A 14,608-nucleotide genomic window follows, 5' to 3' on the forward strand; every position below is an offset into this window, starting at 1 on the left:
TTGAAGTGTGATATATTCTATTTCAGTTCAAAAATGCCAAATAACTCTTATTCCAGAGATCGCAAAGCGATCGTATCCATGAAATCTCTACTCGATGATTAATGAAGTCTTTCATTAAGTTATTAAAAGCTTAAAAAGGCTAAAGAATATGTGGGAGGAGAGATGACGCTGATGCGTGTAGCTTATCATGGTAGGTACTGTAATGCGAATTAATGTATTTGATATATCGAAGATAAGAACCACTTTTTCATGGGTGCAGCGACTCAAACACTTAACATCAATATTATTAAGAATAGAATATTGACACAATCAGTTCTCGAGTTAGTCGATCTTTGGCACTGATAGGGAAGGTTTATTATTATTTTTTTCTGCAGGAAATTCTGGCTTTTAACTCCACTGTTTAGAAAAACAGGCCAGAACTCATTATATCAGACAACAATACAAAAGATGGTGGCGGTTGTCTGCCGTACTTAGATCGTCAGTAAAGGTGAATTCAACCACCAGAGATAAAAAGGGTGAAAATTGGCTGCTTACAAATTTCCAAAAGTTAAGCCTAAAATAATTACGTCTACTCCCATGGAGGAATAAAGTGACAACAGCATATTTGTTGTCATTTTGTAGTAGTATATCCTATCCTAAATGTATAGGATACATTTAAGATAGAAAAGAATATTAGCTGGTAAGCAGTAGGCTTGATTTAAGCAATAATTATATTAAATGGGAAAGAATTTAGATCGTAGGAGAATTGTAGTTCAATGACTTAGCAGTTATTTATCGCTAGAGACTCTTTCTCTGCTTGCTGATGTATGGGTAATCAGCAATGTTGAAACATGATTGCTCTCTCTCTCTCTCTCTCTCTAAACTGTTTTCCAGCCTATTTACAGGTATTTATCGGAGGGCAAATGGATGATGACTTTGCTCAGTGTATAATGCATACTGTAATTCACAATGCATAATTCAATATTTTGCGACTTGTGTTCAAAGATAAGCATAATAGTGAATGCGATATATTTAATTGTATAGCAGAGGATTATAATCAGATGCATGTATTATTTTTTTTTTAAATTTCTTTTATGTAAATCTACTGATGAAAGGTTTTAAACCTATCGTACTTTATACTGTGAGTGTTGTCCAGAAAACCTGCTCTTGATACTAGCTCATTACCTGGTTAGTAGAATAGATAACGTGGCTACTCTCCAACTAACAGGCCGTAGCTTTGATGGATGTTTCTATCTTTAGTTAATAGATGACTTTCATCTGAATATCTGAAGTGGTTTGAAAAAAAAGTCCATGTTAGGGCTTCTGGATCATGTAACTCTTACCACACCGGTGGTGTTAATATAAGATAGATTTCCATCTTTTGTGGATGGAATGAACAATAAAAAAGAAAAAATTCGTCTAAATGGGCTAGAAGATAGATCTATCGATTAGCCGGTAAGATGAAGATGCATTCGCGAATCTTTATTCATTCTTCGTGTTTCTTTTTTGGATTATATTTCTCATATTTTTGTACAATAGTACAAAACCAATGATTTCGGAATCTTATTTCATTCAGTTTTGTTTGGTAAATGGCAGGTATTTTGATCTGCATTTCGTTGAAATAGGGTTTCAATTGAGTTATATTTTGGTGCGTTTCTTTTGAAATCTCAGTCAGCTGTCATTGAGTGAGAAGGAGTTTCTACGAGATTTATTAGACTGAAAGTATTTCTCAGTGAGTGAATTTGCAATATTGGAATGCTCAAGTCCATTTGAAAAGCGCCGGTGGTTGTTTTTATAATAAAATGTGTAAAACGGAATGCTACAGAAATACAGAAAGAAGTTATGTTGTATTCTCTTGACTAATAACAGAAACGTACCTACGAAAAATTTTAACTGTTCCATTACCCTACTATTCATAGTAACTTTAGAAAAATAGCAGTCATCCTAAGACAAAAGAGAAATACGAAATTTGGATCTATTCATCTTAAATTAACGGAACATGCACATTTAGTTTAAAAATCAGGAGTTTATAAAAAGGCACAATTATGATAACATACATAGGACAAATAGTTCTATGAAAATTTGCTAAGAGACATCGAAACGACGATTTCTGGAAAGGGAAAAAAATCAGATTTACTGAGTACATAGTGGAAGAAAGACAATCTTCATTTTTAAATTATGTTTCGTGTCCAACCAGTTTTTCTGCAGGATTTTTAAAGAAGCAGCAGAAGTACAAAAATTCCGAGGAAGAATCTCAACAAAAATTGTAATCTGTTCCTTTGCCTGAACAGGAGCGATAAATGAAGGCCATACTAACTTTTGTAGTAGATTAGTATAACCTATAATAGATCTTGACATAATTAGTTTATCTTGCTGGCATTCAACAAGCTGTTAAAGCCAATCTGTTATATAGCATTTAGATCGAAAGATAACATCATTGCAACGTATTGACTGATGGTAGGTTTTAAGTTACTAAGATGACATTAATGCATATTATGCCACGAACTTTGGACCAGTAGCTTATCCAGAAAGCAACCTGATATGGACTTGAACGCAGTCATGATAACCAACAAAAATTCTTAGCTGAGCACATCCCACTGGTTAACTACTAATCTTACTCGCTAGCTTACCTTTCCCTGGTTCCTCTTCCAAAGGCAGAAAAGCACTTCGAATGGAGAATCGATTTCAAAACATCGTGGAAAAGAGCTGAATACAACTCGGAAGCTACACACCATTTCTAGACTGATTTACCACAGATGCGTTGACTAGTGCAAAGATCGCTGCATACCATCCGGAAGGTCATAACTTTTTAAAGTAGATAACCCAGATTCATTTAAATGTGCTCTAATATTGCTAAAATATCCCGAATATGTTTGATTCCTCGCACGTATCCGCTAATTTAATATGCGAGAATGTAGCGCTTCATTGTAGAGGTCATATTTTAATTGAATACCCGCATTGGATGCCTCTATTTGTCAACTGAAGTAAATATTCTTCTCATTATTCCGTTAAAAAAAAGCGTTGAATTATTAATTAACACAAAGTATATTGCCAGAAATAGTATAGAAGGTATAATATAAATCGCACTTTGGTGTTTTATTAAAATTGAAGGAAATAAAATGGAGAAAATGCTGTCTACCGTAGTTTTTTCTTGAGGTTTTCAAAATCAACGGTAGCTTTGAACTCAACTCTATCAGCGGCAACTAAGAGTGGACACTGGTACCCACCTATTTCCTAAAGTAAGTGTTAAAGGAGTTCTGCTTACTTCCTTTGGGAAATTAAAAAAAAAAAAAACGTTAGAAGATTTCTTTATTTCTTTATTTTTTTTTTTTATCAAACTGTATAGAGCTGATTTCAAACAGATCCTGAGTGCCCAAAGATTGGCGACAAAACGTACAAGTTTATCGACTTACTTGTTGCAGTAATAAATGGGCTATTGTTCTATAAAATTTTCTTCGCCTATGTATGAATGCAGAAGCTCTAGTACTGGTATATAAGACAGACGTCGGGAGAAGAAAAAGTGAAATGACAGTAAAATAGAAGCAGGACCAAGTTCAATAACATCCTGACGTATGCAGATATCAGTGATTATCGTTCAAAAGGAATTGGATAGATATTATCCAAAGAAATTTCGACAGAATTTTATCGTTTCGGCATTCTCCAGTAACCCATTGATCGAATTCCGCTGTTATACTCACGCGCCAAGCTGCATATGGCTGTGCTTGTCATGAGCAGTGTTTTGTAAATAATTCCCAAGAACTGACGCATCACGATTTTATATTCTCTTTTCTGTATACAGTTCTAGAAGTTTGTTGTTATCTCCATCCCAGTCTTCCTTCCGAGGCAGACAGAATCGGAAACTCAAAAAAAAAAAAAAAAAAAAAATCACACTCACATACATTAGGCAATGAATTTAGCATTTGTTTACAGTAGGTGCCAAACAACGAAAAGAAAGACGTTGGCTTGGTGCCAACTTCGGAACACTTCTTTGTACGTTAAGACACATGAAGATGGATATTCCACAAAAACTGACAAAGAGGAGTTTAAGTAATAATTTATACTGGCCATTATTGTGTCGAATTATAAATACCAGTTAAAAAACATCGGAGGTTCTGTAGGTAAAACAATTACAACATCGTTCAAACAATATTTATTGCATGATGAAATATGTACACATTTGTAATAACATAACAAGCAGATTTGTACAGTAAAACTTTGGTAAGAATGACAGAAATAACCAGCTGATGATATTTTTAAAAATACAATTAATAATTGGCTTAATATACTAGCTTGTAATATTAAAGAAAATCGATTTTGGGATTCTTTTTCAAACAGAACAGAAAGAGCTAAATATCCTCCATAAACGTACCATTCAGTACATACACGGATTCATATATTCATCCATGGATTCAAATATAGGTGGACGCTTGATAACTTAAGATTCACTTTAAGCCTAAACGAAATCCTCTGGGTCGGAGTAAGCAATTCTTGAAGTTCAATTCTGAACTTCATTTTTCTTAGATTTGCCACAGTGTAGGTAATGTAGTTTCTTAATAAGCAAATTTGCAATACTTAATCGACGTTCTTGGTATACTGATTATTTCAGTTCAAATTACAGTAACTTGACTTGGAAGCTTTGTTTTCAAAGCCTTTTGCAAACTCTAATGATGCATTTGAATGTTTTGTAGTAAGATTTGTGCCTCAATATGGGTTCTTTATAACATTTCGGAGTCCAAAATCAATGATCGATGCTGCACTGCAAAGATATTTAACGTTCAATGGCATTAACGAGGATTGAGATGCATCTTTACGAACAGAGTCATCTAGTATTTGCATTCATTTTTTGATGTATTACACTTAGCCTGGATGTAAAGTGGAGGACGTTTTTCTACTTAATAATTAGTTGTAAGCAAATAAAGAGCTAAAAAAAGACTGTGTAAGCACGAGAAAAGGATAAATGAAAAAAAAAAAATTAATAAAAGACTGTGACAACAACAACAACAACAAAATCTCTAGTTTTCTTAATATTTCATGATTTAAAGGCTAGCATTCATCGAATCAAATGTAATTTTTCACGTTTTCTTCATAATTTCATCGTGAAAGACTGCCTTTATAGAAATGAGAATGCTGCTAAGCATTGTATATCGTCTAGTATTATACGAGGAACGGTTTTGACACCCTGATGATGGAGCCTGGAGTATCTAAAATGAGAACAACAGTTATTTATTTAAGTATAAAGAGCTAATAAGCTTCATTTCGGCAATGAAAACATTACTTAAATTAAGGGGATATTAAATCCCGCATAGTTTTAAAACCGAATAAGAAACTCAAAGATCGGAATCCGAGAGTTTCTTGCCGAATATAGTAAACTATAAAGTATCGGCGACACTAGCATTAGCCAATGCAAGTGATCCTAGTACGTAGTACAATACCGGGGCAACTCGTTGCAAAGGTGAGGAAGTTCAGATCGCTATTCTTAGGTATTTTCCATAATGTAAAAACACATTTCCTAGGAAATGTATGCTGTTATTACATTATGGAGGGAGGTTACTACCCAGACCGGTTTCAGCCTTTTTTGAGGCTTCATCAGTGAGTAGCTAGACCTAATACCAAAGTGTATAGCGAAAAGAACTTATGTACTCTGCGAACGAGTTTTCCAAACAGGTGAAACCATTAAGTTACTTAAGTATAAAGAGCTAATAAGCTTCATTTCGGCAATGAAAACATTACTTAAATTAAGGGGATATTAAATCCCGCATAGTTTTAAAACCTTGCATTGGCTAACTTGGATCACTTGCATTTGCTAACGCTAGTGTCGCCGATACTTTATAGTTTACTATATTCGGCAAGAAACTCTCTGATTCCGATCTTTGAGTTTCTTATTCGGTTTTAAAACTATGCGGAATTTAATATCCCCTTAATTTAAGTTATTTATTTATGAAAAGTAATTAAATAGTTTATAGATTTTTTTTTTCAGAAATATTTTCCTTTGATATTCGCAGATGTTTGGTCACTGCTTATCAAAAATATATGTCGATTTTTTTTTTTTTTTTCATTTGGGAAAAAAAAAAATTGCGAGTAACGAAAAGAAATATTCCTGAAAAAAAAAAAAAACTGTTTACATGGATTTTGAATGGAAAAAATAAAGAAAAATAATTCGAACGGATTCCATTAAAATGTTTAAAAATATTTTCATAAAATACTTATAACAAAAGAGCAATAATTTTTGCAATGAATTATGTTATGTATATCGTATTTAGCAATCAAGATATAAAAAGTATTGCTTTATTTTAAACCATTCAGTTGGTGAGAAAAACAAAACATACCATTGATGGAATTCTTCAAAATAACATTCAAATATAAGATTACATATCGTTAGGATAATTCAAATAAAATATTAAAAAAACTATTCACAGATAACTTGAATAACTTGGGTAGCAGACGAAAATAAACGCAAGCTCTATATTTGTTCATTAATCACAGTAAAAATATTCACAAAATAAAAATAATAAATTCCATTTGCTGTAAACATCTTCAATACCTTCACACTGGCCATTAATAAATTGTACGCCGTCATTGAAATTATTTTTCATAAGTGCTGAAGGTTCTGATATGTGCATTCGCATAAATATATGAATACAAATTAAACATAAATGTAACTTTTCTTCGCCATGAATAATTAGAAATAAGACATAAGCAAAATAAAAGAATTTAGATCTGTATAAATTAAGCTTAGAAAAGCATCTCCGAAAATCATCATGTGAGTTTGAAAGCTACAAATGTAAATAACAACTTTAGATATTCAGAAATTCAAATTGACAAATGTAAATACAAACAAATGCTATTCCTTGAATGTGTTTACTCGATGGAACATCGCAAGAAATGATCAGTTCTTTCTAGAATATCTTGAAACACGATAGTATTACTTTCCATTAAATATTAAATCTACCTTTCAGATAAGAGATCATACCTCTCTTTATTTTACTGTGTCTTCGATCTTTGTACGCTTTACCTTGTTTTCTATGATGTCTGATGAAATACTGGAGAAACTGTAGGTTATAAAATAATTATAAATCATCTAACTCCTTTGACTCCTGAGAAGGAGTAGACCGAGCCCTACCTTTTTGAAGACAGATAGGCAGCCAGTCACCATCCTTCAACCTTCACTGATAATAAACTGAATCTATCAATAAATAGATTTCTATGAGAGACAGAGAGTAGCAGAAAACAGCTACCATCTTTAGTAGCCCGAAACTTTAACACTCGTATTATTTTCTGCCATGTGCAATCTACGGTCATTTTCTGAGATGCTCGATTAAAAATCCTAAATGTTAATATCAAAGATCGAGTAACTCGAGAAGCAGCTGAAGAAAGGTCCTCTAATCGACCTAGAAACGAATAGGAAGCAATCTTTCTCGGGTAGCCTAGCACTGTGGACGCAAACACCATTTCCACAGGGCTATGAAAGCCCCTTTAGTCCGTTCACGTTAAAGTCAATGAAAATACTAACCTTTCCAAGGAAGATTGGATTTACTTTTAGGATGAGCTGCAAAATGTTTTCGAATTCCCACTGCTTCTGTTAAAAGGCGATACCATCCAGCGATTTTCTAAATAAAAAGAATAGTAACAAATATTGAAACTGAAAGTGTTTAATTTAATTAAATATAAATCATAAGTTAGCACATCAGTTACCTAACTTAAATCTATGGGCAATAAATAATTTTGATCCCTTCTTTTCCAATTTTATATTATTCTAAATATTATATATTATTATCATAGTAGGTCTCAACAAGAGACATATTATGGTAGAAATGAGTTAACAATTAAAAGAATTATGCAGTTTCGAGATGTACTACCTGTATGTTAATATCGGCATATATACGTGCAACTATGTGTTCGTAAATGGAAGATACTATCCGTTTTTCGAACACAATTAAAATGTAGAACAAAACATCAAAAAAAAAGAACTATCTTACCTGAGATGAGTCTAGAATATGAGGAATTCCAAAAGACATACATCCCAAAAATTCACTGCGTCTAAAAGTGAAAAGAAAATTAAAAATTATCAATAGTTGCGTGAGTGTTATTTAAAGATGTTCAGAACCTAATCAACGAATGGGAAATATAATCGTGTAGTTCTCTATAAACTGTTTAAACGAGAATCTTGACCAAACTTATTTGTTTAACTCTAGCGAGCATGCGCAGGGTCTTATTTAGTCGTATTGTAGTGTATTCATGTTAAATATGCACGTAATCATTTAATATAAATGTTCCAGTCAAAACATTATGACTCCCGTCCTAATAGTTCGTAGGTTCTTCCTCTATGATGCGAGAACTACCGTACGTGACGTGGTATGACCTCTACAACACCTCTAAAGGTTGCAAGAGATATGCTGCACCACGTCGTGAGGTTTGATTGCCGTAGATCTGGGAGTGTTCAAGGCAGAGGATTTAAGCTCCCGATCTCTCGATCCACGTAAACCCAGAGATATTCTGTGGGATTCAAATCTGGCGAATCCGACAGCCATGGTAACACCTAGACGTCACTGTCGTTTTCGGCAAACCTCTCTCGAACAATATAGGAGGCAAAGTGGCATGGTGCATTTTCCTGCTGGAACGCACGTGTGCCATTTGAGAAGATAGTCACCATGAAGGGGTGTATATGATCAGTCACAGTGTTCAACCTGCGTTCAACAGAAACAAACATGATAAGACGTGGACGCTCGCCTTCCGTCCTGTCCAGTGTCTTGAAATACCTTAACTACAACCAGGGCCAGCCTTCTTTATAAAGAGGCCCAGGTGCAAGAAACCTTTTGGGGCCCTAAAATATTTTTCAAAGGTAAAAATTAAAGGATTAAATAAACGTATTGTAAAACCTATTACCTGCAAATGATTTTGGCACAGAAAAAAAAAAAAAACATTCGAAATATAATACGTTTCCGCATATAATATGTATACCGACTGTGCCCACTCAATCGTGGGGCCCGGGTGCATTGCATCGCATCTCCGAGATGGCCGGCCCTGACTACAACACATGTAAACAGCCTACAATACTGCCATCCTCCAACCGGCATCTTACAATGATATGTTTTACAAAATCCATTACATCACTTTCCTTCTTGTCTCATGTTGAGCAACAACTTTCAAATAACAATGCATCACACACACACACACACACACACACACACACACACACACACACACACACACACACACACACACACACACACACACACACACACACACACACACACACACCTTCAGCATCATGTAAACTTGCTTTCGCTGTGATACCACCTGGAGGGGTGAAATGGCCATTTCTAAAATAATCGGGAAGTTATTCATAAAACTAATCTGTGTAATATTCTCATTTAGTTAATAAATGCGAACATAATATCATAAAAGTTTCTAATGTATCCAGGTGTAGTTTTTTAGTCGAAAATTCTGAAGTCTAAACTTTTCTGATCAATAACTAAACAATACTTATAAAATATTTTTAAAATACTAAATATTATAAATTATTTATTTATTACCAACACGTTGATATATTTTTTCCTGAGAAAGAAAAGACTGTTCAGAATAGTACTTAAATTCTCATGAAAATATGCCGAAATCAATTTAAATATTTTTCAAACTGTGTTAGATATTTAACTGCGCTTCACACACCCTGGGATTACTGAAGACATCTCAACTACAGATTAACATACATTATGCAATTTAAGATACCGATATTTGTAACGTTTGGAAATTTCCTTCATCCATCTTACTGTCAAGAAACTTTACGAAAAGTCATGATGACGTCACTTTCCATTAGTTTCTAACACTCTTTTCGTTGACGTTTTTTTTCTTAATTCATTCAATGCCGAACTTACTCTTCTCCTCCCCCCCCCCCCCCACACACCCTTTAGTCTCTAAATCCACATCAAAATTAGGTCAATAAATTGTTCACGATAAGTTGTTTGATGTGATTTACAACTACTTTCCCCTTTTTACTTTTGCAAATGTTTTTTTTTTCTTCTTTTTATTTTCTTATCATGATCAATACGTCCTTGACGCTCTGCAATACGCATTTTCCAGATACAATAAAACGCATTCAACATTGAACCGATTATCCGGATCGTTTCATATATAAGCTCTAAAATCATGAATGATATATTCAGTAGATGGTTTACTTTCTTAATAATGAGTTGACTTTTCTCTAGAAAAAAACCAACTGGAAAAGATAATTATAATGAAACAAGTATTTCGACATTAACTTCCCAGAGAATGATTATGTTTGACTCTTATTGCAAAACCATGTTTACTAGAAAAAGTATGTTTCTTTCCCAATACTTTAATCTGACAATTACAGTGGAAGTATCCTAGTTCACACGAAGACTGCTATGTTGAAGTATTCTTCTAAAAAGCTAATAAAAAACAAAACAAAACAAAAAGTTAATAGATAAACAATGTAATTTATTTGGTATACCAAAAGGACTACGATTAGCTGAGTATCAGATGATGACTTTTATGATTTGGGAGAATCATATTTGAATACTCACTATCCTATCTTTTTTTCCCTTTTTTTAGCGTCGTCATTCTCATCTTGAACAAAAAGGAGATCTTCTAAAGGTTAAAAAGTGGTTAAAAAAAATCTCTAAGCGCAAGTCGGGCTTTTGGGCGCCACCTGTTCAACAAAACTGTCCACCCCAAAATAATTATTACCATTTTGATGGTTACCAGACGATACTATGTGACCTGTGTTATCATAAAGAATATCAGTATCAGCAATAGTCTTTTCCTTCTTAGTTTTTTAACTCCTTTCATCATCTCTTTCTTGGAAGTGTATAAAAAGAAACTTTTTTTTTAGTCACAGATGATGGTATCATTAATTTAGTGAGGTCAATACTCTCCACATCGATTTTTTTTAAAATAATCACAAATTATTACGTAAGGGTCTAAATAATTCCACCCGTCACAACAACAACAACAACAAAATAAAAATAACCGATATGACAATATATCATTTCAGCTTTAAAAAAAATGGATTGCAAAAGAAGAGTGGGTTGCTATTTCAAAACATAAATAGTTTCCATCAACTTATTGTACGGCATGACGACCTCAGAGCCGTAAAGTAACTTTAAGTACACAAAAGGGACATGTGTGAGCAGCGATAAAACGTCTAATAAAAGAAAAATGGCAGAAGTTGTGCAAGACAATGACACTTATGAAAACACATCACATATTTTATGTGATATTTCCTTAGGTTATCGTCATTAAATTATCCACGATGAATGGAAAATCCTTGACCTTTCTAACCACCAAATATCGCTAAACATTTGTAAGACGAACTGAACATTATTTCATCATACTCTTTACTGATCAGCCACTGCAATGTTTCCCAGGCTTGCTGATCTAAATGGTACCGTGTTCCATTTTTCATCATCGCAGTCATGTTAGAACAACACTCCACATCTAACGTGGTCCAATACATTAATTAATTAATGAAACTAATAAAATGACTAGCTAATAACGTATCACTACCCACTAAGGTCGACTCTTCAGAAACAGTTGACGGGTGCAATATGATCAGATTTCAGCGATGGGAATGGAATTAAATTCAGTAAACTGTATTTGAAGAAAATCAGTTTTGAAACTATGCCAATAAACTGACTGCATATAAGAGTTAACGATTGATAAATGTCTATGCAAATTTGACTGATGATGTGTGCTAAACCATGTGCCAGCTACGTATGTTGGGTTCAACTCTGCATAGTTAATTACCCATAGTTGCATATTCTTCAAATGTAAGGCCTTGATTTTCCAATAAAAGCAGCTGCTAACGTTTCCGTACGAAACAGAATAAAACACCGGCATATTTCCAAGTCTGTTTTCAGTAAATATAAAAGACTGCCAAATACAGTGAGTCATTTGTATTCTAATAACATCACCACTCATTTCTGGGACCAGAATTCTGTCGTAGCAAGAACGGAACGTGTAATAGTTGTAAGTAAAGCGTTTCGTAGCATTATTTGAAGAGAACGAAGATGGCAGAAAGTAATTATATAAACTCGCGTGATATCCACTGGGAACAGTTTTTCAGAGGACCAGTTTTTTATGACTGGATTTCTGAGAAACATAACACAATGTTATAATCGAAGAACGTTTAAATTAAACTCTGCTATTTGTAACAAATGCCAGATGTATCTTCAGACTTGTAGCGTGAACTGCTCTTCAAGTTTTGTAATTTGAACCGCTCTTAAGTAATGTTTGCATTGCATAAGTGTTTATTTAAAAAACTTCCGTAATGGTAAGACAAACAATATTAATCATTTTTAAACGACGCCGATGGAAAACATTTGCGACATTCGGAGAGTGATTATTATTATTAAGAGAAAGACTAAATGGGAGCTCTGGTACACCAGTCAATACCTAAGAAAGCGAGAAATGTTACTACTTGAGAATATTCGGAGAAATTCTGAAGCCGGCGCTATATGTGACATCAGTCGTGCAGTTCCAGATCACGAAAAGAACAGACAGATTCACGTGGTTATCCGAAAATGTTCCGATGTGTGTGTGTATGTGTGTGTGTGTGTGGGGGGGGGGGTTACGGCCTTAAACTCCGCTCCTCTTCTCAAACCCACGATATGGCTACTATGCTGACGAAGTTTTCTCCGTTTGGTCACATGACTGGAATATGATGGCAGTATTTTTAGCACACATCAACAGCCAACACCCAAGGAACTGTTTCACCATTGAAAAGGAAAACGATAACTGTCTGCTCTTCCTTGACACTCTAGTCGCCAGGCTATCAACGGATTTTTATCTTTTTTTTCTTTCTCTTTGATAATACCCTACTGCCAGCAGTAGGGTATTATCAAAGCCTTAGCGAATAGAGTTCGAAGTATCTGCTCGAACCACACTACCCTCTCCGCCGAAATCAATCACATCCGGGACACTTTTTTTTTAGCAAATGGATTCCTCTTCACAAAATCAGCAGAACTCTGCACCCATCCCCATCCCCAAACGCAACATTCACTAAGTCTAGAGCACAAAACATCCATTGCTAATCCTTAAATCCAGCTCAACTAAGAAAATATTTCACGCGTTCTTAAAAGATATCATACAGACCTCCTTCAAGCCATGCTAAAAAGTAGCTACCCTTATCCAATTAGCAAAAGATCCCCCTCTATCATATAAGATCATTCTGATGCTTATTTGCTGCTTCTGCAAACTAGCATACTTCGGAAAAATTGGAATAACCGATAATATCCATCTGGAAAAACACGGAAACTATGTCTATTATCTACACTACAGCCGTTGTGTTGTGGCAGATCATCCCACGGATACAGATCAGATCCAGTGGAAGAAAACTTATTCTTTGCAGAGAAGCAGATAAAAATCAGAGAGTATTTCTAGAATTTGACAGCACTACAACATTCTCCAAATGTAAACAAATTTGATGGTCTCACATTATCAAAAATCTAGGACACCAAAATCTTGAGTCCTTCGGCAAGATTCATCAATGCATCCATAGAGGACGGTAGTTAGGACTTAGGATCCTGCCTTTTTACACTCGGTCTGTGTTTACTTACCTTAGGAGAGCAAAAACTAAGGAACTTGAAACATCGGAGGGGTGTATTTTTCGTTAGCGAACTCTCGGTCGGTGGGTTAAAGTATTTACTAAAATAAAGAACCAAAAGGCTTCATTTCGGCTATGCAAAAATTATAAAAATCAAGTGGATATTAAATCCAGAATTATTTCAAAGCCGAAAACAGAAACTATAAAAGTTTCGTATGAAATATGAAACTAAAACTTTCGGCTTTGAAATAATTCTGGATTTAATATCCACTTGATTTTTATAATTTTTGCATCGCCGAAATGAAGCCTTTTGGCTCTTTATTTTAGTAATTACATACTTTATTTTTTTATTCACAAATTCATAGTTTATTTTTATTCACAGCCTGAATTCCTCTGTGTCTTTTTTTGTCGGCAAGAATCCGACACATACATATAACGCGGTTTTCGACGAACGTCATTCACTTTTATCAGTTAAAGATTAAAAAAAAAAAAAAAAAAATCTATTACAAATAAGAAAAATAAATCAGGTGATTTATTTTTATTTTTTATTTATATTACTACTATATGATTTATTATATATGTATTAATAAGTTTATAAATAATTACAATTGATTATTTAGTTTTCAGTTACATGTTCCAAGTTTGAGAGTAAATTCTTAAAATAATCTCTTGTGCGAAGTATATGCCACTAGGTGTGTCGCCACAGTTAAGAACAGGGGATATATTTTCCAGAAACAACTTTAAGTTATATCTCTATCCCACTGGTTTATTTATTTTTATTTTATAAAAAAGTATTTTGATAATATTTCCTCCTATATTTTATAAACGTTCTTTCCTTTATGAATATCTCCAGTGAAGCAGGTCTTTTCAAGAATGTACATAATCGTCATTTGTCTAAAATTGGTCTGGGAGTAAGTATATGGCTTAAAGATTATTTTATATACTTAATATACTCCAAAACATCATTTAAAATGTATTGCAATTTATTTAATTCATTAGTATAAATAATTAACTATTTGAAAATATTAATTATGCACGAGAGCTTTTCTAGAGAATTTACATTATACG

At 33.9% G+C, this 14,608-nt stretch overlaps 1 protein-coding gene across 1 annotated transcript in view; it reads right to left on the reverse strand.

Annotated features, from left to right (window-relative positions):
* Positions 1–4,976: 4,976 nt before the first annotated feature.
* Positions 4,977–14,608, reverse strand: part of LOC150104045 (uncharacterized) — a 40,314-nt gene continuing 30,682 nt past the window's right edge. Inside the window, exons 6-8 of the mRNA XM_090397012.1 lie at positions 7,956–8,016; positions 7,490–7,586; positions 4,977–5,180 (exon numbers count right to left, since the gene is read on the reverse strand). Coding sequence (XP_090253138.1) covers positions 5,134–5,180; positions 7,490–7,586; positions 7,956–8,016 — 205 coding nt within the window. The 3' untranslated portion in view covers positions 4,977–5,133. The remainder of the gene's footprint in view (positions 5,181–7,489; positions 7,587–7,955; positions 8,017–14,608) is intronic.

This window comes from Typopeltis vanoorti, chromosome 8 (genome assembly GCF_054136105.1).
Source record: "Typopeltis vanoorti isolate ZY-2024b chromosome 8, IOZ_Tvanoo_1.0, whole genome shotgun sequence".
In the NCBI taxonomy this organism is placed as follows: domain Eukaryota; kingdom Metazoa; phylum Arthropoda; class Arachnida; order Uropygi; family Thelyphonidae; genus Typopeltis; species Typopeltis vanoorti.